Source organism: Papaver somniferum, chromosome 2, assembly GCF_003573695.1.
Source record: "Papaver somniferum cultivar HN1 chromosome 2, ASM357369v1, whole genome shotgun sequence".
NCBI lineage: Eukaryota > Viridiplantae > Streptophyta > Magnoliopsida > Ranunculales > Papaveraceae > Papaver > Papaver somniferum.
The window spans coordinates 204,148,549-204,174,907 of record NC_039359.1 but is presented as its reverse complement, the minus strand read 5'-3'; the positions used below and the strand labels follow the sequence as shown (position 1 = coordinate 204,174,907).

General features: G+C 36.6%; 4 protein-coding genes, 1 non-coding gene and 1 pseudogene across 5 annotated transcripts; 2 read left to right on the top strand and 4 right to left on the bottom strand.

Annotated features, from left to right (window-relative positions):
- The first annotated feature begins 1,559 nt into the window (after positions 1–1,559).
- LOC113350295 (U1 small nuclear ribonucleoprotein A-like) lies at positions 1,560–4,177 on the top strand. Its single transcript, XM_026594416.1, has 5 exons — positions 1,560–1,731; positions 1,852–2,024; positions 2,139–2,232; positions 3,092–3,180; positions 3,658–4,177. Exons 1-5 carry the CDS (start codon positions 1,659–1,661, stop codon positions 3,934–3,936), a joined length of 708 nt encoding a protein of 235 aa, XP_026450201.1. The 5' UTR covers positions 1,560–1,658; the 3' UTR covers positions 3,937–4,177.
- Positions 4,178–4,205: 28 nt separating this feature from the next.
- On the bottom strand, positions 4,206–5,377 carry LOC113350296 (phylloplanin-like). The gene is made up of 2 exons (XM_026594417.1): positions 4,778–5,377; positions 4,206–4,691 (listed from the first exon to the last, which is right to left on the bottom strand). The coding sequence occupies exons 1-2, from the start codon at positions 4,962–4,964 to the stop codon at positions 4,414–4,416; spliced, it is 465 nt and encodes a 154-aa protein (XP_026450202.1). The 5' UTR covers positions 4,965–5,377; the 3' UTR covers positions 4,206–4,413.
- A 12,699-nt stretch (positions 5,378–18,076) lies between these two features.
- Positions 18,077–20,448, top strand: LOC113350294. The gene is made up of 4 exons (XM_026594415.1): positions 18,077–18,222; positions 18,917–19,275; positions 19,655–20,016; positions 20,135–20,448. The coding sequence occupies exons 1-4, from the start codon at positions 18,156–18,158 to the stop codon at positions 20,238–20,240; spliced, it is 894 nt and encodes a 297-aa protein (XP_026450200.1). The 5' UTR covers positions 18,077–18,155; the 3' UTR covers positions 20,241–20,448.
- On the bottom strand, positions 20,300–22,293 carry LOC113350293 (3-ketoacyl-CoA synthase 7-like). Its single transcript, XM_026594414.1, has one exon. It carries the CDS (start codon positions 22,257–22,259, stop codon positions 20,823–20,825), a length of 1,437 nt encoding a protein of 478 aa, XP_026450199.1. The 5' UTR covers positions 22,260–22,293; the 3' UTR covers positions 20,300–20,822.
- A 327-nt stretch (positions 22,294–22,620) lies between these two features.
- TRNAI-UAU lies at positions 22,621–22,694 on the bottom strand. Its single transcript has one exon. It is a non-coding gene; the product is annotated as a tRNA-Ile (tRNA).
- Positions 22,695–23,364: 670 nt separating this feature from the next.
- LOC113352609 lies at positions 23,365–24,786 on the bottom strand (annotated as a pseudogene).
- Between the last annotated feature and the right edge of the window lie 1,573 nt (positions 24,787–26,359).

Sequence of the window (26,359 nt, the reverse complement as noted above, 5' to 3'; positions counted from 1 at the left end):
AAAAAAAATCAAAAGAACTCATCAAAAGAACAAAAAAAATTGTATTGAAGAATTGATTGAAAATAATAAATAATGAATGGATAACAATGGAGTACTTATAGAGTGTTTAAAAGGAAGCCGTTGTGATTTAGCTGTTGTTTATCTACGTGGGTATCCATTACATTTTATTTTTGGCAATTTCCATCTTCCCTTAGCGAAACTACAAACTCATTGGCTAGATAGTAAAATACGAGTCCTTGTATCATACAACGATAACACCAATCCTCTTTCGTTCACAGTGCGTGCAGGAGGTACGGCCCATACGGGGATCGATTTCCCTAGAAAATAGTGGATTTCCCACATTCTCCAATCTCCTTCCACGGGAATGATGATTGTTGTTGAGAATCTTAGGAAAGCGTTTACAAGTTGGAGATTTTATTTATAATATATATATAAGTTATTGCTATTCATATGAAAAATTTACCATAATATTCTCTCATCTACCACAGTGGTGTTCAGATATTCCGAGCAAAAAGTTATACTTTGTCCTCTATGTGGTGAAGCAAATGAAACAACTCTACATCTATTTATAAAATGCACATTTGCTAAAGCTATATGGTTCGCTGTTTCTGAGTATATTCTTCATCACTTAATGCTAGTAAGTAACATCCAGGAATGGCTACATCATGGACAAATAGGCAGAATCCAATTTCATTCAAACAACCCTCAATGGTTAATTTAATGGTGGTTACATTCTGGCATATTTGGCAAACTCGGTGTTCTTTTGTTTTTCAGCACATAAGACCAAATTCCATTAATACAGTTCACTGCATTTATAAATATTGCACTTCATATGGTATATACATCTCCCTAGTTCATTTAATACATCTTTCATCTAGGTCCATTGTACAACATTTACATTGGTCACCTCCTCTTGCAGGATGTTTTTCCTTCTCTATTGATACATCAATAGGTCTTAATAATAACTATTCTAGTTTGGGTATTGTTATCCGAAACCGAAATAATGCAGGAGAGTTCGTAGAGGCCAAAACAATTTCCACAATAACAAAGATATTGCTGAAGCTGAAGCTTAAGCTGTTTTGGAGATTATGCAATGGGCTCAACAAATGCAATATAATAAAATACTTATATAGACTGATAATAAAGGTATGTCTAAAGCTATTTCTCTGTTTTATAGTTGTTGAAAAGAAGATATCAATCTTTTCTCCCATATTAGAACGATTTTATCTTCTTTTCCTTTTTGTGTGGTTGCTTTTGTGAATATAGTGTACCAACCATGTGATATGCTCGTAAGCATATATGTGTACGAGAATATAGCATGTAAATCCTCATAATATAATTAGGAACATGTAAATCCTCATAATATAATTAGGAGGCAGGTTAAACGGAAGCTAGCTTGTAAGATCTTTGATGTCAAACGGGTTGAGTTTTCCGTTTAAAGAAAAAAACAAGCCGACGGTTCGATCAACAGTAAGGATGGCCCTACTACTAGGGCCTGTGCCCTTGCTGTTAAGAGAAGTTCGGTCCCGCTGTGCCATATCAAAAATAAAAAGTAAAACAGAAAACGTTTGAGAAACTTTCACGGAGGTTTTAGGGGTGTATAAATTAAACCTGCAGAGACAGAAAAAACGAAGAGTAAGGGAATTGCAGAAGAAAAGATGAGTAATGGCGAAGTAGCTCCGAATAATACAATCTACATCAACAATCTCAACGAGAAAATCAAACTTGATGGTACTTAATTTTTTGAACTCATTATTGCTAGTAGCTTTTGCCCTAGTTTCAAAACCCTAGTTTTGTATTTCACGATTTCGCTAATTTGGTTGAGGGGATTTCATTTTGTTTCTTCTGCAGAGTTGAAGAAAACATTGAAATCAATTTTTCAACAATTTGGGAATATTTTGGAGGTTTTAGCATTCAAGACACTGAAACATAAAGGGCAAGCTTGGGTTGTTTTTGAAGATGTATCGTCAGCTACTAATGTTCTTAGACAAATGCAAGGATTCCCTTTATACGACAAACCCATGGTTAGTAAGTCAATAAAATCTTCAATTTATTTTTTTTGATTTTTCGCTCTTGTCTAATGGTTTTTAGATTTGTTTCGTCTGATGCGATTGAGGTTTGCTTGGTGATGAGTGCAGAAGTTGCAGTATGCAAAGACGAAATCGGATGTGATAGCAAAAGCAGATGGTACTTTCGTTCCTCGAGAGAAACGAAAGAAGCATGATGAACGAGGTATGGCATGTCTCTGATTTGTTTTTATTGATGTATCTAACATGAACTTTTGCTCTCTTTAAAGTGGTAATTTTTTTTGCTCACCAAATTTGGTGCTTCTAATGAATTATTTGGGTAATCTATTTGTATTACCGCCATACCATGTCAACTACAGAGATGCTATGCTACAATTACAGTATTAATGTCAGGCATTAGACAGGTTGTCTTTATATGCAATGCAATCAGACATACGATCCTCTAAACATTAAGCTTATGAATATATCTCTGTGACATTTGTTTCCTCTGTGGAAATAGAAGTATAAAACAAATAAAAAGTCTTTTGAACTAGAGATTACTGTTACATCTTGGTATTGTCTGTAATCCCTTAAAATGGTTCCCTCTACTCTAAGTATGCGCTAAACACCCTACTTAAAGAGTTGTGTCAGTCACTGTGAAAATCCAACCAACTTTAGGGGATTTTTCATAGATGGTCTTTCACTAGTGAACATGTAAATGGAAACAGAACAATGTCTTCTGGAGTTGCCACAAACTTGGCCTAGGTAATAATCGCATTGCACTATTCATCCTCATAAAGGGACAAAGGTGAATTTCATGACCACCGCCACAGAAACCTATCAGTTGGTCGAGTTCCAATTCTTGTACTTGTATCTGTCCCAATCTCTTCATGGCATCTGTTATCTTAATTGTTTATTTTCCCTGCATTTTCTGAGTTATGCCTTCAAGCTACGCTGTTACATGTTACTGATGAACTGCCTATATAGTTATCATGATAAGCATGTGAGTTTACATACATTTATTGGTGTAGTTATTTTCTGGCTTCTGTTTATTGTTTCTTAACCTGTATCATTGCCTAATGCAGCTGATAGAAAGCGAAGAGAACAACATCAAGATGCTTCTCAATCAATGGGTCTAAATGCTCCTTATCCTGGTCCCTACGGTGCAGCTCCTGTAAGAATCTTTACATCATTGATGGCTGCTCTCTTAGTTTCTTTTCGAGTTTGTTAAGAAGTGGTTGTTGAATTAGTACTTAGATTCGCAGAACATATAGTCCCTGATTCTCGATCCTTGATTATTTGAAATTTGGTAGGCATATCATGATCATCGTCCAAACAACAATGACATGAGCCTCACTCCTCTAGGCACGAAATCATTGTGTTACTAAGATAAATCCGTTGATGCGGACATAATAAATTTTTGTGTCCCAATGAACAAGAACATTAGATGCTACTGAAAGTGGAAATTTTTTCTGGGAAACTTTAAACAAGCAGGAGGTGTGAAATATATATAGCTTGAAGCCATTGGGCAAGATGACGAACTTTTTGGCTAGGTTTTGATTTATTAAAAGTGCTTGTAATTTTTGTTTGCACAGATTCCTATATTTTGTTTCTTGTGTAATGAGTTACTTTCTTCTCCCTCCTTTTGCAGCTTCCATATCTTGGAGGAGTTAAACCTGTTCCAGAGGCTCCTGCTCCACCGAATAAGATTCTATTTATCGAGAATTTGCCTCATGAAACTACACCTGTGGTACTAGATGGACTGCTCTCACAGTATCCTGGGTTCAAAGAAGTTAGGATGATAGATGCTAAGCCTGGGATTGCTTTCGTGGAATTCGGTAATGAGTTAGAATCCACAGTGGCAATGCAAGCTCTTCAGGGCTGTAAGATGGCACAGCACCAAATTTTGATAACTTATGCCAAAAAATAGTTTGAGAGGCTTTTGAGGTGCTAGCTAGTCTTCTAAGACTAGGATTGAGCTCCAGCCACCACTGTACTAACCCTTCTGCGGTAATAGTTACATCTGAACCTCCATTAAATGATCTGTCTGTTGTTTCCTTCATTTTGTTTCAGGGTAGTATGACAGTCTCGTATGTATAATTCTATACTGGGTTCAATTTTTTATTGCATGTCCTTATTAAAACTTTTTGGATGTAATCAGGTTGTCTTTACACTACAAAGTAACTGATATGATTAACAGATACGAATTAAGATTTATTCATTAGGAAAAGAAGAGATGTCCTCTTCTGGATGATACATCACATACGAACAGGAAAACACAAACATTAACTGCTGAAAAGAGAGAGAGAGAGAGAGAGAGAGAGAGTTTACATATACATTAACTCCTGAAAAGAGAGATGAGATACAGTAACGTACATATCCGTTCATAATAGGTGATTATATCTGGCTATGCCATATTGAAACCAGTGGGGATGAGGGTGAAGATGTTTAAAACACCGGAGGCAGTAGTTCCGAACAGCTTTAAGGTTGAAACAAGGTTATTGGTAGGCAGTTCAACGTTGCAAGTGGAGAGTGGAGTATTCACAACGACAGTGCAGTTAGATAAGAGGTTCAACAAAAGAGTTATAATTGGATCCAATAGCATGGTAAATCCACCAGCTGAATTTGTCGTTGTACTAGATACCACATTTCCGGAGCTGCCACATTTCAGTTGAACTAGAGCATCTGCAAGAAGAAAATGTTCTTCATTCAGAAACGTACTTTTAAAAATTGTGCTCACAGAGAACTCGCACAAACAACAAATAACTTACTGGGGAAAACTGGCGTTGCAGCGCCATTGGCACCTGCACTTCCATTGATGCTGCAAAACACAGTCCCTTGGATACGGATCAACCCCAAAAGACTTCCCAGACCCCCGAGCTGGGCTTCAGCCAGTGGTGCTGCTGTCATAGCAGCAACCAAGACAAAAACAAAAAGAAAAGGTTTCAAACCAGCCATCGTTTTATTCTTACAGAACAGTACCAACAAGTATGTTCAATTTTTAATTGCTGAAGTTGCAAACTTAGTTATAGATTTGCTAAAATAGCTCAGTGAATTTATAGGCAAAATAACCCCAAGTTGCAGCAGTTCATTGATGACTATTTTGGTATGAAAGTCCTTCTTACTTGCACTACTAATTATTTTTTTTGTCTTTGGTTTACAATCAAAATCTACAACTTGTCTCATTAGTTCCTCATAAGATTGCACACCACAACCCTTTTGTGGTCTCGAGTCTCGACCCTAGAAAGGTAAAACCTAACTCAAGCTCTAAGCATGCATGCTTGTGGACATCGTATATTTCTGCCTCTCCATGTAAACTACTTGCTGCTGCAACTTGTTAACCTATTTCCAATGAATGAATTTAATCACAGCTTCAGAAAGCTTATCGACGACCACTTAACTCAAGTCTATATTTGCGTCTAGATATAGATGCTACTGTTTCCCACCGATTAACTTGTGCACGCTTGCATAATAAGTCGCGAACTGACTAATTCGACATTCCTTTACAGTCATACTTGTGTGGAGGCATCGTGACATTAACAACACAAAGATGATAAACCGTGTGTGGTTTGAGAAAGTTCCCATGCTTCCGGGTTAGATGATTCTGTGAATTTTGGTTTAAGAGAAGAATTTTGGTTAGATGAAACCAAAATTTGATGTTAACGTGGTACAATCATGTCATGGCTGGACCAGTGAATCAATTACAGCCTACAACACAAACCTTTACCATTGGAGAAGAAACCAAAGTAATAAAGTAAGAACTCCTAAATTTCTTAATTCGAACATATTTCTGAAACTGAAGCATCGGGAGAAAGATTTTTTATTTTATTTTTCTTTCTAGGAGGGAGGATCCCCTCCATGTTTATTCTTACACTATCTCACACATTATACGTCATTTTTGTGAATAAAAATCAAATAATAACGAATTTGAAACTAATATTTTGAATATATAATTCTCTTAAAAAGCTCCACGTGCCTACCAAAAATGAGCATATTCTGAAATACTAAACCTCGCCATCTACCAATCTTAATTTCAATGGTTAAAAATGCATTGATTTTCAACGTTTCATTTCTAAAAGTACTAGACGGTAGTGTTATACATCTCAGAATGTATTCACTTTTGGTAGGTGAAATGCGAGGGTACCAAAATACACCACCAATTTTTTCTTAGGCAACCTGTATGGATTAAACTCAAATACAATTACGAGAGTTACAACTTAATGAATCTCAATCAGAAATTATATTAGAAGTTTATATCTCTTTCTCTCACAATCAATATGAAAACAGAGACAAGTCCGTGAACCTGATTATAACGTGAGTACTTGGCGATACCAAAGGTCAATCAAGTCATATCCAACGATTACGATGGATGTATCTACTTTGATTGATTTACGTACAACTTGTGATATTTCAATTATATAGATAAACAATTTAATGCGAAAAAAAGAAATAACACAAACACGAGAAATTTTGTTAACGAGGAAACCGCAAATACAGAAAAACCTCGGGACCTAGTCTAGATTGAACATCAAATTGTATTAAGCCGCTACAGACACTAGCCTACTATAAATAACTTCAGACTGGAATATAGTTGAGACCGAATATACCGTCACATCGATTTACAATCGCGCTCCTTACGCCTCTTGAATCTCGCAAGACTCTGCGCAATTGATTCCCTTAGCTGACGTCCCTTACAACCTAAGAGTTGGTTCAACTCAATTGAAGACTTTAAACCAATCTTCCTCCCACAGATAAGCCTATATGTGATTTCCGTTTTGATCAACGATCCAGGTGAGATAGGAAATCGATTGCAATACACAAAGTCTAGCAAACTTCAAAAACCGATACTTACGAATCCCGAAGAGCAGCGTAGATTATTATTCACCTATTCCATGGTGGTCGAATGTCAAAGATTAAAAACTGAATGGGATTTTCTGAATCTGTCTTGGATTGTACTTTTGGCCAATTACATTGTGTCGTCGTTCTCGAAGCCAGCATGATCAAGGTATCAGCTGTTAGCGCGGTGGTGATGGTCAACGGTTGTGTTACTGCAACCATAGTTCTTTTCTCTAAGTCCCTGCATATGAACCTTGCACATGCGACTCCGGGATTTCCTCTAGCTGCACCATCTGTATGTATATTGATCCAACCCAAGTTAGGGTTATTCCAACCGACCAAGATGGTTGACATGGATCTTGTGTTGCTTATTGTTATAAGTGGTATACCAGGTAACACAGGAGGTAAGGTCTCATTAGCCCAAGTGAATTCCTAATAGTTCATATGTAACATGCCTTACGAGTTCAGTCGTTTTTGGCGGTATACTAATTCATTCTTGGATATCCATAAGGACCAAAATAGAAGAAGAAAAAAATGTGATGATAGAGGAATGGGTTCTTATTTGTAGAAGTTGTGGGATTATTATTTGGGGGGGGATTATATTATTGGGAGATATATGAGTGCCATTTGATTGGAATGAAACTTTGAGAAGGATATCCCATGATGTTACAACAATTTGATACTAGAGAAGGATATGCACAATAATTTTCGGACCGTTATAACAGTATGGACAAATGTTTGAATTGGTGAGTTGGATACTGAAGGTCGATAGACCCTCATTGATCACTTTCAAAGAGAACAAACTGTATGTTGGAGGGGGTGTGTGTGTGTGGTCCAAAATAGATTGGTGGTTGGGAATGGTTTTGCTACAATTGATCTGTTGTTCGTCTTAGGCGTTTGTATGTCAATGGTGTAATGTATCTGTCGGTTTTGGTATACAGCCATATGAGCTTAACTGGGGGTCGTCATTGGGTAGATTGGTATTTACGATTTGTTAGGTTGCGATGAGGGTATGTAAGCTAGTTTATAATGTATCCAGTTATGGTTAAATGATCGATTATGTCTGGCTTCATCCGGGTGGGGTGGCATTGTGAAGGAGCGAAGTTACTTGATTTTAACTTTGTTAATTCATGATGCAATTCGAGAAGCACAAGCATGCCTGAAATACTTTTATAATAGAAAAAGTAATATGTTTTAGACTTGATACTCACAACCGAGGTTAGAACTTTTACTTCCAACCGACCAATCAATCAAAAATCACAAACAAGTTGACCTGCTGGTATTAACAGCGTCGTACATGCTATAAGATGTGTTGTCTTATGATTCATCAAGTATGACTCGGTACCATCAAGCTTATAAAATTTGGTTTACCAATATTCAAAAGTATATATAATGCTTGTGGAATCTTTAGTGCACGCTTTGGTACCAAAACTCAACAAAATATCTAACATCTAACTCAATGCTGATTCAGCTAAAATAACACACATTGTGACCACTAGAAACCAATTGGTGAATCTAGTTGGCATCTATGTTGCGTTCAAGTAAAAATGCAAGTGATAATATAATATAATTTAAATCAACACAAACGTAAGTTGGAATATGAAGGTAAAGGAAATTAAAACAATAAAAAAAGTGATTTACATGGTTCATCCGAAGCCTACCTCCACAATGTAACAATTTTGAGTTCTTACCATTGACTAATGAGGGTATAAAGGGTTTACAAGTTTGTGTATAAGTAAATGAATACACTTACCGCATGTTTGGCTCAAGTTATTAACAACCTAGGAATTAGATAACACTCTAATCCAATTCTAGGAATGATATTCCTAATTCAGATTCTATTGTTTGGTTTGCATAATTCAATTACAGGGTAATCCATATCTGACAAATCATTATTGTTTGATTTTAATACCCTTCTTCCCCTCCTTTAAAATTTCTTAAATCCCCAAATCATACTGCTGTTTGCAATCCCTATAAATCGTTAATATTGGTTTCCCATCGAAGAAGAAGAATAATAAATGAATAACAACAATCAATTAATCATAGCTGATGTCCATCACTTTAGGTTTTCCTTTTTTTCTTTCATTCTCTTTCTAGATCGATTTCAGAAGGAGGAGAATGAGAGAAACAATATTGAATTTAAATTTTTTGGACTGGATTCGGATTATATTCCATCGATAGTTCGTTGTAATTGAAAAGAAGGATTTGGAGCGAATTGGATTCCGTGGGAATCCAATTCTTAGACTATGATCACTGTTTGGTTCGGGTTAATTGGGCCAATCACCTTGGAATTTGATTTCGAGACTCCCAAAAACTTGAACCAAATGCGCTATTAGTTTATAAGTCTTCTTGCTCAGACACCATCTAGCCTGAGAACTCTAAAAATTCAAAGCTGAGCCAATTACGATATCATTTTAGTTCATAGTGACAGACAGAGGCTCATAATGCATAGTCATACTAGGCTGAAAAAGGATCCAACATACGAAATTTGTACCACCAATGTTATATTTAACCTTGCAGGTTTTACACCGGATGTGCAGTATAGATAAAAGGAGAAAAACATATTGCAATATATTGTAACTAGCACATTTCCTCCTATATATGTTTTGTTTATAAGTGCACCACACACAAACGCAGGTGCAAGAGAAGAAGTGACAGCTAAAAAATAAATGAAATGATAGAGGAAATTGCTGACGCAAATTTTGGGAAAGGAAAGAGACAACGCGTTAACACAACCCAATATTTCGGTTAGCAATCTGTATGGACAAACTCGAATATACTTTTAAGAGAATCAACAAGACTCAATCAATTAAAAGTATATCAACGAGTTTATATCTCTCTTCTTGATTTGATTTACTCAAGCAAGAACTGCGAGTTCTAATCAAATACAAGGAATAACTTGGATGGTACCAAAGACCAATATCCAAGGATCAATCAATATCAATCAACAACCAAGGGTCGGATTTCCAATTGATTGATTCAAACGCACAACCTGTATGATTTCACTTATATAAACAAATATAATGCAGAAATAGAAATAATACAGACACCAGAAATTTTGTTAACGAGGAAACCGCAAATGAAGAAAAACCCCGGGACATAATCCAGATTTAACAAACATTGTATTAAGCCGCTAATGACACTAGCCTACTCCAAGCTAACTTCGGACTGGACTGTGGTTGAACCCCAATCAGTCTCCCACTGATCCAAGGTACAGTTGTACTCCCTACGCCTCTGATCCCAACAGGATATTGCGCACTTGATTCCCTTAGATGATATCACCCACAACTAAGAGTTGCTACAACCCAAAGTCGAAGACTTGACATAAACAAATATGTCTCACACAGACAAGTCTATCAAAGGATCAATCTGTCTCCCACAGATAAACCCTAAAAGGTTTTGTTCTGTCTTTGATAATAATTAAGGTGAACATGAACCAATTAATAATCCGGTCTTATATTCCCGAAGAACATCCTAGAGTTATCAATCACCTCACAACAATCTTAATCGTATGGTAGCGAAAAAAGATGTTGCGGAATCACAAACAATGAGACGAAGATGTTTGTGATTACTTTTTATATCTTGCCTATCGGAGATATCAATCTCAATCCAATCAATCTGATTGTACTCGTACGATAGAAGATGCAAGATCAGATTACACAACTACGATAAAAGTAGTATCGTTCTGGCTTCACAATCCCAATGAAGTCTTTAAGTCGTTAACCTGATTTTAGAAGAATAAAACCAAAGGTTAAAGGAGAACCGAATCTAGTATGCAAACTAGTATCACATGTGAGGTGTGGGGATTAGTTTTGCACAGATACTAGAGTTCCCCTTATATAGTCTTTTAAATCAGGGTTTGCAATTTACTTACCTTGGTAACAAAGCAATCAATATCCACCGTTAGATGAAAACCTGATTTAGATTCAAGCTAATATTTCTCAACCGTTAGATCGAAAACTTATATTGTTACACACACTTAACAATGCATGCTTCTAGGTTTGTTAACCGTATCCAAACGTATGCACTTGTTGGTTCAATGATAGTTAACCAAATGGTTAGCCATATGAGCATTTCATATCAACCATGTTCTTCTTCACCATAACTAGTTCAAATGACTTCAAGATGAACTAGTTAGAGAGTTGTTCAATTGCAAGGAAATCTCATGTACTACACAAGACACAATTGAAGCAAAGATGATTTGATTCACTTGAATCGGTTCATGAACTTTTATAGACACGGTTTGCGAACTACATTCCTTAGTCTTTTTAAGTTTAAGTTCAGAAATCATCTTCAGATATATAACCTTCTCAAGTTCGCAGACTAGGTTCACGGACTTAAGTTACCGGGCAGAGTTTACAAACTCCAGCAGAAATTTTCGGGTATGAAAACTTCGTCGGTTCGCGGACTAGGTTCGCGTACTGAGTTCGCGGACTAGGTTCGCGTACTGAGTTCGCGGACTTAGTTTCACGCAAATAGTTTGTCAACTCCAGCAGAAATTCTCTGATTTGAGAACTTCGACAGTTCGCGGACTGAGTTCGCGGACTTGGCTCACGCCATTCTTCTGGTTCTCTTGATCAACAAAGTTCGCAAACTTTGGTTCAAGGAATATGACTTATAAATAAATGTGTTTCCACAAAAATGCTCATGTCCACCATTGGTTATGTAATCTAAACTCTCATTTCAATCATTGAAACATTCTTAGAGGACGTTATATAGTTATTATACCATTTCTCGTCAAAGAAATTTTCAAGATGATTGAAACATATCATGACTTTCGTCACATGGTAAAGATAAACTTGGTTAAAGCGAAAAGCTTACCAACTCATATTTCGAGATATATATATAGGCAAGGTATACTCGGCTCGAAATACCAAATGTGTATAATCAAAGTCTATATATATAGCATACGACTTCTTGTCTCAAAGAGTAGGAGATAGAGTAGATAGACTTTTGAGTGATAGATAAGTTCAAGTCTTCACATACCTTTTTTCGAGAAGTTCCACCGGTTCCTTGAGCAGTTCTTCTACTTGTATGATGAACCTCCATGAAGTCCTTGAGCTCAACTACACTTTCTATCCTAGTCCGAGACTTAGCTATAATAGACTAGAAATCAAGGCTTATAGTTTTGATCACTAACATTGACAAACATGCTTGAGATAGCAACGCATGCGAGTTTGACCAAGCAATGCTCTAACAAACATCTGCTGAACAAGGTGGGAATGTTTGCATAAAGCGTAGAGGATATGCGATAAAGCCGAAGATTTCTTGACACAAATTGGAAGTAGGACCAAACTCTAAGCTTTTTATTCAAAACCGAAGAAAGATGGCACGCAATTGCATAAGTGAAATCCAATTGAAAATAGATAAAACGCTAAGAAGATGCCAGGTTCATAAAAAAAAGTCCAATATCCAGACTGGATATAAAAAAGAATGGAAAAGTACAAATTTGTTTTGATTATATGGATATCAACAAATTCTAAGAGTAGGAGTCAGAACAGACATCCTGTATCAGATACTTTAATAAATGGCATGCATTTTGTATGAAAAAAAATTAAACCTGCTGAAAAGCTGACAAAGTTTATTTATAAGTTTGGAATCTTCAAAAGACTGGTTCATCTTATTGTTAACCGATAGATATATGAGTTTGATCAAATGTATTAATATAATATTTTATTTGCGTGAAGTAAAGTAAACCAAAACACTTGAACCAAGGTCTTTGAAAAGGTTTAAATATGATTTCTTTTTCTTTGATACCTATTCTTGAGACGCACCATTCTAGACAATTAAAACCTTACCACTGAGGAAGATTTCTTAGCAGAGAAAATCTTCAGAGAATAAGTGGCGAAAATTTTAGGATCTGGAATTTGAGATGTTTCAGAGTACGGGCATACATGATTGTCAAAGGATTCCCAATTACACGAAACCAAACCGAACCCGGTTGGTTCATGTCCGGTTTGCGGTCTTATAATTGGACCCGTTAGCAAATTTGATATCCGGTGGGTAGAACCAGTTGGAACTAATAATATTTCGGGTCTTAATAGATATTACTCGTCGGGTACCCGAATAATTACCCTTTTTTTGGTGCATTTGGTCAAAATATAAAGGATTTTCCTAATTTTGGCTTTAGATGTTTAATTATTTTTCACTTTTCTTATCAATTATGATATTAATAAAAGAATAACGATTTTAAAATATAATAATTTAATCATTACGTCAGTCTTATTAGATCAATGAACATAGAAAAGGTGGAACTCGATGATAAATATCTAGGCATTTTCCTGTTTCTCAAGAGATCTAATTTGCTAAACTTAGCGACTATTTTGACAAAAAAGTAACAAAAGGGAAAGGTAAGTATTTTTCGCAGTCTGGGAGATCTATCTTGGTCAAACATATTCTCAAATCTTCCCCTACCTTCTATATGAATTCCTTTCTATTGCCGGACAACACCATTAACCAAATGGAAAATGCTCAAAAGGATTTTGGTCGGGTAACAAATCTCAAGGTGGTGTTTATTTGAAAAAATGGAAAATGTTTGTTCCCACAAAATGAAAGTGGTCTTGGTTATAGAAATATGATCAAGGTTAACCTTGTAATGCTATCCAAAACCGCTCGGAGAATGATTCACTCTCCCGGAGATCTCTAGGTGAAAATATTGGAATGTAAATATTTCAGAGATTGTCATCCTCTTTATCACAAGAAAATCAATAATACTAACCGGGTTTGGACTAGTATTTGTAAAGGTTTTGAAATAATCTCTCAAAATACCTTTTGGGAAATCAGAAACGAGTATAACGCTACTGCATTCATAAACAACTGGGTTACTAATATTAATCTTCCGCTACGAAACTCCTATCATAATCCTAATCTCACTTTTACTAGCTTCATCAACCAAGATGCTAAAACTTGGACCCAAGATTAGTACAAGCTTTCTTTTACCAGTTCAAATAGGCAACATGTCTTCAAAATTTGAAAACCAATTTCAGGAGAGGATATAATCATTTGGACTTTTAGCAAATTTGGAACCTTCTCTGTTAAATCTGCTTATAAACTTCTTGCTGATGAGTTCCCAAACCCTAGTATCTCTGGAAATCCTATCTGGAACTCTCCATTCCTTCCTAAAATTTAACTTTCATGTGAAATTGTTATGAAAACACAGTTCCTACAAAGGTTGGGTTTTCTAAATTTTTACCCAATCAAAATATCTTTTGCAACATAGGTGATTCCAACATCCATGAGTCAATAAAACACTAAACTCTTCATTGTAATTTTTTTTAGAGATATCTGGGCTGCTAGTCCTTTTGGTTATGCAGTCTTGCAGGATGTAAAATCAGCTTCCATTATCCAGGATTTGTATAAAATTGTCCTATGAGGAGTCAAAACATGGATCAACGGTGCTCCATTTTCACCACTGCTTGGTGTATTTAGAAGGAAAAATGTTTTTGAAAATACGGGGGTCTAACAACCACACCCAACAATTCGTTTTGCAATCTGAGAGGACTTACTCCAATACACTTTCTAGAGAATCAACTAGACAGTCAGACTCAATCAAGAATAAAGTATATCAAAGAGTTTAATATCTCTAACTCTTAATTCAATCCGCAATCAACAAATAGAAATCTGCGAGCCCGATTGAATATAAGAGGAATTACTTGAATGGTAACAAAGACCAATGTTCAAGTGTGAATCAATGTAAATCAACAACCAAAAGTTGGATATTATAATTGATTGATCTTAATGCAAAATCTGTGATATTTCAATTATATAACAAAATATAATGCGAAAAATAAAAAACACAGACACCAGAATTTTGTTAACGAGGAAACCGCAAATGCAGAAAAACCCCGGGACATAGTCCAGTTTGAACACCACACTTTATTAAGACGCTACAGACACTAGCCTACTACCAATTAACTTCGGACTAGACTGTATTTGAAACCTAATCAATCTCACACTGATTCAAGGTACAGTTGCGCTCCTTACGTATCTGATCCCAGCAAGATACTACACACTTGATTCCCTTAGCTGATCTCACCCACAACTAAGAGTTGCTACGACCCAAAGTCGAAGACTTGATAAAAAAATATGTCTCACACATAAAAGTCTATAGGATTGAATAAATCTGTCTCCCACAAAAAATACCCAAGAGTTTTTGTTCCGTCTTTTGATAAATCAAGGTGAACAGGAACCAATTGATTAACCGGACTTATATTCCCGAAGAACAGCCTAGTATTATCAATCACCTCACAATAAACTTAATCGACTAGCGAAACAAGTTATTGTGGAATCACAAACGATGAGACGAAGGTGTTTGTGAATACTTTTCTATCTTTCCTATCGGAGATATAAATCTCAAGCCAATTTTACAATTGTACTCAATCACGATAGAAACAACAAGATTAGATCATGCAACTACAAAGAGAATAGTTGGGCCTGGTTTCAAAATTCCAATGAAGTCTTCAAGTCGTTAACCTACAGGGTCTCGAGAAGAAACCTAAGGTTAAAGTAGAATCGACTCTAGTTATGCAACTAGTAACACACATGAGGTGTGGGGATTAGGTTTCCCAGTTGCTAGAGTTCTCCTTTATATAGTTTTCAAATCAGGTTTGCAATCCAAGTTACCTTGGTAACAAAGCATTCAATAATCACTGTTAGATGAAAAACCTGATTCAACCAAGCTAATATCTTTCAACCGTTAGATCAAACTTAGCTTGTTACACACAAATGAAATGTACCCTCATTTAGGTTTATGTAACCGTACCCAAACGTGTACACCATGTTAGTTCACAAATAGTTAACCGAGGTTATCCATATGATCACTCCCATATCAACCTTATTCATCTTAACCATAACTAGTTCAAATGACTCAAATGAAACTAGTTAAAGAGTTGTTCAATTTCTATATTCTCATATAATTATACAAGAACACAATTGAAGCAAAATCGGTTTGATTCACTCGAATCAATACATGAACATTATAGCCACGATTTGCAAAGATTACATTCCTTATTGATAAATGTTTAGGTTCATGTACAACCGATTTTAGAAAGTAACCTACTTAAATATGCGTAGGGGTATGCGTACTTAAGTAACCAGATTTGAGTTTGTTTTAGTTTTTAAACTCAGTAGAAATTCACGGACGTGAACTTTACGTTAGTATGCGTACGGGTACGCGTACTTTAGGTAACCAGATGAGTTTGGTTTTGGTTTTCAAACTCAACAGAAATTCACGGACGTGAACTTCCGCCAGTGTGCGTACGGTTACGCATACTTACCCAGTCTCCTACAACCTTTTTGTATACACACAAGTATGCATACTTTAGGTTCCCGATTTTGGACTTATACACTAATGTGCGAACACACTATGCTTATATCCAAAGATGGTTACAAGATTCTAAACTCTTTATTTCAATCATTGAAACATTCTTCTATAATGATAATAGCCGTTTTCACACACTATTAGCATGAAAGAAATTTTCAAGATATTGAAATAATCATTACCGAAACATTCCAAGTCTTACACCAAATGGTTGTATCACATAAACCATGTAAGATGTTACTCGGCAATTTTCTCATGATATAAGATGAACTTGGTCAAAGCGAAAGCTTACCAACACATATTTCGACAAATATGTAAGCGAGATATATTCAGCTCGAAAGCTCAAATGTGTATATAAAAAACTATATCATAATATGACTTGTGTCTCAATATAGGAGATAAAGTAGAAATAGACTTTCCAAGTGATAAATGAGTTTAAATCTCCACATACCTTTTGTCAATGAAGTTCCACAAGCTCTCCTTAGTAGTTCTTCGTCTTCAAGTGATAAACGCCGTGAAGTTTAAGCTCAACTACACAAACCATGTCCTAGTCTGAGACATCTATAAATAGGCTAGAAATCAAGACTTATAGTTTTGATCACTAACATTGACAAACTTGCTTGAGATAGCAACGCATGCGAGTTCGACCGAGCATTCCTCTAACAGTTTTCACATTTTTCAGTGCAAACAACTTAATAATTTAACCACTTCTAGAATGGCAGTTAATCTTACTAATTGATTCTTTTAGTTATATGAATGACAACAACAACAACCACTCTAGCCTGAATATTGTCGTGACTTACTATTGTCTTTCTAATGAGAATCTTTCTAAAGATTGCCTGTTAGATCATCGTAATGCTTTTTATGATAAGGATTCTAACCATATCGTTATGATAAGGATTCTAATCATATTGTCAGATAATCGTGTTTGAAGCATTAAATTGGTTGAAAAGCGAGCAAGTTCCCATCATATGCTTGGGGCAACACGAAGAACGTTCAATCTTATATACTATATAAAAATAACAAAACTAGTTGGTTTAGCAACTCTATTTAGATGATTGCCAATTGTTAGCTAACTTTTTTGAATTTGTTTCGGAATCAGAAGAAGTCCCCCACCACTCCCACTTTTGAACATATACTTATTCCTTATTAATTTATTTTTCAGATACCTGTAGATACCCAAATTTTTTACCAGTTCCAATTCTGGGCCCATCCATTTATGATCCGAACATGGAGTCATTGAGAAGACAATACACAAGCTTAATAGCAACCTAAAAACAAGTGAAAGAAGAATAGTGATTTTAGATTACCTGGCGGATTCCCCTCCATCAGGCTCGATCCTTCTATTACTTTTTTTCACCACCGGAGAAGACTAAAGGAAAGAAGGGAGAACTTGAAAGAACAGAAAGAGATTGAAGTATAAAAGAGGAAGAAAAGAGTTAGAAATGCCCGATTATGATTTATGGGTTTGGGTTATTTACTTTACCTATTAAACCTCTGGTTAAGTTAACGACTTAAAGGATTAAATTGTACTTTAAGTACGATTCAGGGTCAAACAGGGTTGCCCGCTTTCACTCGGTCCGTCAACAAGATTTGACTTATACCTTGTCCTTCCGTAAGGTTTGACTCAAACCTTTGGATTTCAGTGACAATGGGCCAAAATTTTCACCAGTTCCAATTCCGGGCCCATCCATTTATGATGCGGACATGGAGTCATTGCGACCCAAACCCGACTTTGATAGACCAGCCCGGTTCCGGTCCGGTGGTACTCGAAAGGAATTAGACGCATCGACAGCCCTAATTTGGTCTGAGACTTGTTTGGCCTCAGCACCCACGGTGTGAGCCAATATTTTTATACACGTGGAAACATATCAACGGTTGAATGAGTATAGTGAGTCAGTCTCACTGACTTAAATCAGGTCGTGTTTTAGATTTCAGGAAGAATAGAGAAGAAGAGGAAGATCAAACACCAAAGCGATCGACACAGATATGAAATGATGAGTACGGGGAGGACTCCATTGTTGTTGCTCTTCTTTAACCTAATCATTTTCTCAGCAGCTGGTAAGTCCACTTACCTAATTAAGGGCATGATCCTTGTTATAGAATTCAACAAACCCTAAATAGTATGGCTCTTTGTTAGTTTGATTTGATTAGGGAAGATGCACCTAATTTGTAAGCTCAAATCACATCTACTGTATGATTTTATCTATGAATGTTTTAACTTTATAGGCATTAGCTAGAGCCCTAATTTTGTATTTGTTAATGATGTTGTGGGTATAATGGGATATTATATAAATGAGATGCAGCCGCGACCAGTCTTTGCTGTCTTAGTAAATGAATGTATGTTCACGTATAATACACACAATGGGTAAGATTTGAATGCATATAAACTACAGAAAATGAGGTTGTGTTACTATATAGTTGGTAGTCAGGAGCCCATGTGAGACTTTTGTGTTGATTGATATAAAAATCTTCTGGGAGTTTTGTTAATAAAGTTGGTTGTAATAATTCATTTAGCAAGATTGCTAAATCAAAAATTCCATGTTCGATGTTTACATGTGTCATTTCTGGAGCTTTACTTCGGATTTCGAATTTAAGCTAGTCTTCATAGAAAAACTGTTTAATCCTGGAGAAAGACTATGTACATTTCATGGCATAAGCTGCTATTACTTTGATGCTTATTGCATTACGCATGTGTTTTTAGAAACAAGGTTAATTTTACGTGGGGATTTTTGCTGATTTTGTTGTACTGCAGGCAAACATAATGGAGTGTGCATTTCCCAGGGTGGTCGCTTTGCTCCATTCTCTTCTGAAGGGAAACCTCCTAGTAAAGTAACCAAGGGACCCAAGGATTTAACTCTTTGCAGGGTTTTTCGTAAAAGAACTTGCTGTGATGTAGCCCAGACACATCCAGCTTTGCTAACTATTAGAAGGTTGGCTTCTGCTGGAGAAGCCAGCCAGGAGTGCTTACAGCTGTGGGAGCTGTTGGAATGTTCTATCTGTGATCCACGTGTTGGTGTTCAGCCAGGACCCCCTCTTATATGTGCTTCTTTTTGCGATAGGGTCTTTGAAGCTTGCGCTGGTGCGTACTTCTCTGAAGATGTAAAGACCCAGGTGAGGATATTCTTTATCACTACATTTATTACTAGATGTATAATGAAGAAGATTTGTGTTCTACATCTGGCAAAGTGATGGTGCTTTTTAGTTCCAAATTGGATACCTCAACTCCTAAACCTTACCTAGTTCGTATGTAGTAAGCACCACCAAACTACATCCTGTAACTGCTGTGCGTCTGTGCCTGCATTTTAGAGTTAGTCGAATGAAACTAATTCGAAGTCCAGACATCAGATAGGTTGTCAGTATCGGCCTTAACTTAGGTTATACAGATTACCCAACTATGGATCCTCATCATTGTAAAGCCTTATATAACTTAAACCGATGCTTTGAAATTTGATAATTAGTTATTTTTATTAACTGTAGTTTGTGATGTCAGGTACTGTCGCCGTGTGGCTTAAACGACTTTGTTTGTGGCAGAGTATCTGAATGGGCTTCTAATGGGACAGAACTCTGCAAAATTGCTGGTTTTGCTATTAAATCTTCGGAAGATAACTATGGTGCTGGGATTGAACCATCTTGTTATGGTGGGAAGGCTAGTCTAGATTCAATCGCTGATTCATGGAAGACTTCAAGACCTGCTAATTCATGGAAGACTTCAAGACCTGGCGTGCCTAGGAGAGCTCAGAAACTAGGATCATTTCAAGACTTTCAGCAGTGGGTTAGACAGATGCCAATTAATGAAAGAGTTTCATGGGCGGTAGGAGGGATGGTACTCACAGCAGGACTTCTGTTTGTTAGGTTGAGTCTCCTATACTTTGCACTTATGGTTTTGTTATTGTCTAGAATCATTTACAAAGATCGTTGTTGTTCCTTACACTAAACACCACTTATATTAGCTATATGCTGTTATTTTCAGCAAAAGGAGAAGTCAGGGCCACATTCGTACACAAGGAGCCTTTCCAGGGACAGGAAGAAGACTGGACGGCAGGTCGAGTCTGCAGTCATCTCCCAAGTCCAGGTAATAAAAAGCAAATTGGACGACATGGAAATGTCTTATTTTGTATTTCAATAGGTATTTCCTGTGTTTCGATACTGTAGGTTATCTGTAGATTCAGTTTTGTAATAGTCCTTGGGAGCTTTGTTTACTTTATCAAGGAGAAGATCAGTTCCAGGATAAATGGTGTTGACCAGTATTCCGTAATTAATGATTTCATACATATCAAAAACAAATTTTGATTGTGGTGCTTATTAGCCTCTGCATCTATAAAATTAGAAGGTTTTATCTCACCGATGTTGTCAGTTTCAATTTGAGAGTTGGAAATGATCCTTTCCTTTTCTTTACTGTGAGACCTATTGCCTTGTTATTCTTCACACACGTTCAGAAACCCAAGGCACTTAACTAATCCTAATTAGCAAGTTGATTACGGTTTTTATGGTTTGATAGACTTCACATCATACATTTATTGGTCAATATCTATTCTGGACCTGTCTGATAGGTGTAGAAATTGTTTGAAAAAGAACCAGAATTTGAAATCCATGTATTTTCGTAATATTAGGCAATTGGGTACTGATTAAGTGATACATAATAACCAAATCAGTAGTTCTTAATAATCGAATACTTCAGGCACCTCCACAGGATACCTACCAATTCGATCAGACCATGCATTTTTAACCGTTGCATCAATCTTTGACGTGCATTTCCATACGGCGCTGTTGCATTTAAATCCACTACCAAACGCTATTTGCCAAACCCTATCTCCTACCTTCATCCTCCCTTTAGCTTCTATGTAACAAAGCTCATACCATACTGATGACGCTGAAGTGTTTCCATATCTATACAATGTCATCCTCGACGTTTCAGTGTCTTCGTCAGTCAAGCTAAGGCTCTTCTGAACAACATTGATCACTGCTCTTCCTCCAGCATGTATACAAAAATGTTCGAAAGCCTTCTTAAAATTAGGCACAGGAATACTACCATCAGTTTTGGCTGGGGGGCAAATTTTATGCCTTGTGTATGTTAAGCCATATCTGAGTTGTTCTGAATAAGGCAACACACGAGGACCCAATGAAGTAATGTTGGTCGTTAATGCTTTTACTGCCACCTTTGTGATATCCTTCGACAATGAGACACCAATAAGTCCATCTTCATCTGGTCCTAGATGCACCGCACGGTATGGTTGATCGTCATAGGCCATGGTTGTCCGGATGATATGCTGGAGCGTATACTTTGCAATTTTTCGGTCTTGGCTCTTGTTTGATAAGAGTATAGCAGCCCCTCCCATTCGAAAAAGCGTGTTAGACAAAAGCATTGACTTCTTTCTACCAAAATACCCACTATTTGTCAGTATTTCAAACGACAGGATGAGAACTAATGAGTTCTTATGGACTTTCAGAAGGTCTTTGGCTAAACTAATAGAGACAAGGCCGGCGCTGCAACCCATTCCAGAGAGGGTATAACTACTGATATTACTTCGCAGTTGAAACTTGTTGATGATCATAGAGGAAATGGAAGGAGTAGGGTTAAACATACTACAATTCACTATAAGAATATCGATGATTTTTGGGTTTGTAATGTTGGTTTTATGGAATAGATCTTCAACCGATGTAAAAACGATGTCCTTAACCTCTTGCAAAGAATCTTCCAGGCATGGTTCCGGGGGGATGTTGCTCATCACTCTAGGAAAATGCGTACTGCTTCCTATACCTGACCGGAGAAGTAGTTTCGTCACGAAATCCATGCTTTCCTTGTTGAAATATTTACCTTGTTCGAAGTGTTCAAGGTTGGAACAGACAGGTGCACGTAACCAAGTGGGCGGCTGGTAACAAGAGAAGTCTATGAGATAAACTTTATTCGATGTCGATAAATTGTAGAATTGTTTAGTAAGGATTAGAAGAAACATTGTAGCTATTAAGATATGGAATTTGGATAAGGAAAAAAAGGTTTGTACAAGGTTTTCATCAACAGCTTCAGCAGTACAAGTTCTCAGTAGATAGAAGAGTTCCACGATGAACATCGACATCATTTTGAGAAACATCATCATTGTAGTGAAATTTAGGTTCACGAATAGCAAATGCATAAGCATGGATATATGAGTGTGTGGATAATGTGTTGAGCTAGAATTCATGGGGGTCTTAATGTGTGGCTAACAAACTAACAAGAAATACCTGAATATAATACTCATGGAGATTTCATGAGTATGCCTACCATACTGAACACCTCGGATCTACAACTACAAGACTGTTGGACTTAATGGTCTGATAGTTCGGAGTTCCTGATTAGAATTTAGAGCTGGTTTCTTGTAATCCAGAAAAGAAAAAAGAACAAAAAAAAAAGGAATTTTTTGATCGCTCTAAAAGCTAAGCAAAACAAGAATAAAAAAGCTAACTAAACAGGAAAGATCTTAGTCCCGGCGGGGCTCGAACCCGCGACCTTCGGCTCATAAGACCAACGCTCTAACCAACTGAGCTACGGGACTTGCACATCTGCTACCCCAATTCATATGAAGAAAAAGGAAATTTGTTGTTTTGGTAAGAAAGACAAATCATTCTAGTCAACACATGTTGACCGAGCCAGGGAAAAAAAGATGGTTGTAACACTCACACATGCTGTTTTGCGGCTTGTTTGCCAGGCATGGAGTCTATTGACTACTAGTTGCAGACTTGGAGTTCAAATTGATTATTTTCAGACCTTCCTCACACTAGAGAAGCTAATGCAACCTTCTTTACAAGTTATGGTTGTGGAGGTTTATGAAATTGTTCCCAGCTGAGCTCCTCCTATACAGAGGACCTGAAGAGCAGGGGCGGAGCCACATGGAGAGGAGGGTGTGCAATTGCACCCCTCGAATGTAAGCTCATTGGAACTGTTTTATCCCATTTTTAGTCATTTTAACCCTTTTGCACCCCCTAAAATATGTGTTGATTGGTAACTTGCCCACCCATTTCTCGAATCCTGGCTCCGTTCCTGCTGAAGAGCATTGTCATCGAAGATAATGTGGAGATAGTATGCTCGGATGTAACTTTGTTTTGTATCATTTGGTTGGTTCCCGAGGAAAAAAAAACAAACAACAGAAAATAGAAAAACAAAAACCTTAAATGCATAAAATAGAACCAAAGAAACCAAAATCCACATTCAATTAAAAATGGTTCCTAACAGTCGAATACTTCAGGCACCTCCACAGGGTACTTATGAATTCGATCAGACCACGCACTTTTAACTGTTGGATTAATCTCTGAGATACATTTCCATACGGCACTGTTACATTTAAATCCGCTACCAAATGCAATTTGCCAAACGCTATCTCCCGTCTTCATCCTTCCTTTAGCTTCAATATAACACAGCTCGTACCATACTGATGAAGACGAAGTATTTCCATATCTAAACAATGTCATCCTCGATGCTTCACTGTCTTCCTTAGTTAAGCAAAGGCTCTTCTGGACAACATCAATCACTGCTCGTCCTCCAGCATGTATACAAAAATGTATAAAAGCCTTTCTAAAATTAGGCACATAGATATTTTTGTTCCGTTTTGCTGGAGGCCAAATTTTATGCCATATGTATGCTAACCCGAAATTGAGTTGTTCAGAATAAGGCAACACAAGAGGACCCAATCTAGTGATGTTAGTTGTCAACGCTTTTCCAGCTACGCTTGTGATTTCCCTCGCCAATGAGACACCAATGAGTTCATCTTCATCTGGTTCTTGAAATACCGACTGGTACGACTAATCGTCATAGGCCATAGTCGTCCGGATGATATGCTGGAGTGAATACTTTGCGAATTTTCGATCTTGATGCCTGTTGGATAAGAGAACTGCAGCCCCTCCCATTCGGAATAGACTGTTAGTCAAAAGCATTGATCTGTTTTTACCCAAATATGAATTATTAGATATAGATTCCAACGACAGAATGAGAGCTAACGAGTTCTTATGGACTTTTAGAAGGTCTTTGGCTAAACTAACAGAGACAAGCCCGGCACTGCAACCCATTCCAGAGAGGTTATAACTGCTGATATTGCTTCGAAACTGGAATTTATTAATGATCATGGAGGAAATGGAAGGGGTTGGGTAAAACAAACTACAATTCACAATGAGGATGTCAATGTCTTTGGGGTTCATGATGTTGGTTTTACGGAACAGATCTTCGACTAAAGAAAAAAGAATGTCTTCCACCTCTTCACGAGAAGCTTGTAAGGTCGGTTCAGGGACAATGTAGTGCAACACACTAGGAAAACAAGAACTGCTCCCTACACATGACCGGAGAAATAATTTCGATGCGAATTCCCTGCTTTTGTCATCCATGGTTTCATTTTCTGCAATGTGTTCAACGTTGGAAGCAACAGATGCACGTAAATAAGACGGTGGCTGGTAACAAGCGAAGTCTATGAGATAAACTTGATTCCTTCTCGATAAGTTGTATAGTAGTTTAGTGAGGATTAGAATGAAAATTGCAGATGTTAAGATATGGAGTTTGGGAAAAGAGAAAAGGGTTTGTAAAAAAAGGCTTCCATATAGAGCTAGAGTTGCACTACTGCTTACCAGAGAGTAAAACTTCATGATTAACGGCATAACCATCGTTTATAAGAAAACCGAAGAAAGTTGTAAGAATCTTAGATATAAATCAAGTCCGGAGGAAAACGTGTTTCAGGAGATTAAGAAATGGTGATGTCATTTTGCTAAAACAAGCAAAATATGTGGGTAACAGACTAACAAGAATTGCCTGAATATAAGGCCACGTTGACACTTCATGCGTCTTCAATGTATTTATTTTTATACTCAGTGTGGGCAGAATGAGGCGATAAGAGCTTCTCCAACTCTAACCTCTTTAACTATCAAGTAGGTGACATGGCATACTTTTAGGTAGATTCTCTTTCCCAACCTCTTGTTTCAAAGGTTCACCAAAAAGATTTGTATCCATCCTAGTCATCTTTTTAAAATTAAAAATAGATTTAATTGAATAAAATTGATGTTTCAACAAAAAATAAAAATAGGATTAACAAATTTTCTCCCTTCTCCCTCGTTTTGTCTAGAGTCATCAACTTGGTATTACTAGGAATCAATCACGCGATTTCCCATGAAAACAATCTATATTATAAGGACAATGGTGTTTTTTCATATGGACGATTATTTACATTTGGGATACATAAAGGACGCTCTAGATTTAAGTTTTTCATTCTACATTTTTATCACATAAAGAAAGGTTGAGATTGAGCCTCAGATTTAATATTTTCAATTTACATTTTTATCATCCAAACAGTGATCTAGATTGTGCCACATATTTAAAAAGTTTTTGAATTTCCTCTCCACCCTCTTAATGTAATTTATTTGGGAGCTACTTTTCCCATTTAATGTGAAACCATTTCTTTTATTCAAAATTAAATTCCCTTTTAACTTAATCCCTTTCATAATCAAAATCTACATTTTTAGCATATAAAAGAATGGTGGTGCCTCATGCCTAATTTTTTTGGCCGTATATGCAATTTGATTTTTTTTGTTTTTATTCATTAATGTCGTATTTTGTGATAAGGATTTTGTTTCTTCGTTTGAAGTTAAAAGATATTCAAATATGATTGTTCTCTATTCATTTTTACTCTTCTATTAGGTTTTCTAATACCCATATCATTTAATCTTTTATTTTTTTATGTTGTCCAATTTAACTTTGACTTCTTCGGCCAAAAACAAGAAGATTTTCATGGAGTGAAAATAATTAACGAAGAAAGCCCCGGTTCCATTGTTATTGCCCTTAGAATTTTTAAATATTTTTTTAATTGTATTGCTACTTCTGCTGGAGAGTTTCGGTCTCTTATTTGGACTATGTCATGTACATGTTGGTATCAAATGGATTGAGGATTCCTGATTAATTTTCTTTTTCTTTATATTATATGAACCTTGAAATTACATCTCTTCATACGGTGCAGGCATAACTTAGAGATTTTATATATCATTATTGTCTAGGATTATGACAATAAGCAAAAGTTTTTCTAACACGAAATCTGAAGGGAAGCCGTTTTTAAGATCCATACTTTCCCACCCCTAGATCCTAAGATTCCTAGAGGATGTGATTGGTTTTGAATTATATTCGATAAAAAAAAGGGATATTTTGACTTTGGGTCACATAAAAGTGACCAAAGTTGTGTTTGGGTCACCA

Excerpts from the sequence above, each read along its gene's own strand:
- LOC113350293 (XM_026594414.1), bottom strand. The coding sequence starts at position 22,259 with ATGATGATGTTTCTCAAAATGATGTCGATGTTCATCGTGGAACTCTTC.
- LOC113350294 (XM_026594415.1), top strand. The coding sequence starts at position 18,156 with ATGATGAGTACGGGGAGGACTCCATTGTTGTTGCTCTTCTTTAACCTA. Across the intron at positions 18,223-18,916 it reads AATCATTTTCTCAGCAGCTG|GCAAACATAATGGAGTGTGC; the intron begins GTAAGTCCACTT and ends GTTGTACTGCAG. Across the intron at positions 19,276-19,654 it reads CTGAAGATGTAAAGACCCAG|GTACTGTCGCCGTGTGGCTT; the intron begins GTGAGGATATTC and ends TTGTGATGTCAG.
- LOC113350295 (XM_026594416.1), top strand. The coding sequence starts at position 1,659 with ATGAGTAATGGCGAAGTAGCTCCGAATAATACAATCTACATCAACAAT. Across the intron at positions 2,025-2,138 it reads CTTTATACGACAAACCCATG|AAGTTGCAGTATGCAAAGAC; the intron begins GTTAGTAAGTCA and ends TGATGAGTGCAG. Across the intron at positions 3,181-3,657 it reads GTCCCTACGGTGCAGCTCCT|CTTCCATATCTTGGAGGAGT; the intron begins GTAAGAATCTTT and ends CTCCTTTTGCAG.
- LOC113350296 (XM_026594417.1), bottom strand. The coding sequence starts at position 4,964 with ATGGCTGGTTTGAAACCTTTTCTTTTTGTTTTTGTCTTGGTTGCTGCT. Across the intron at positions 4,692-4,777 it reads TGCAACGCCAGTTTTCCCCA|ATGCTCTAGTTCAACTGAAA; the intron begins GTAAGTTATTTG and ends TTCTTCTTGCAG.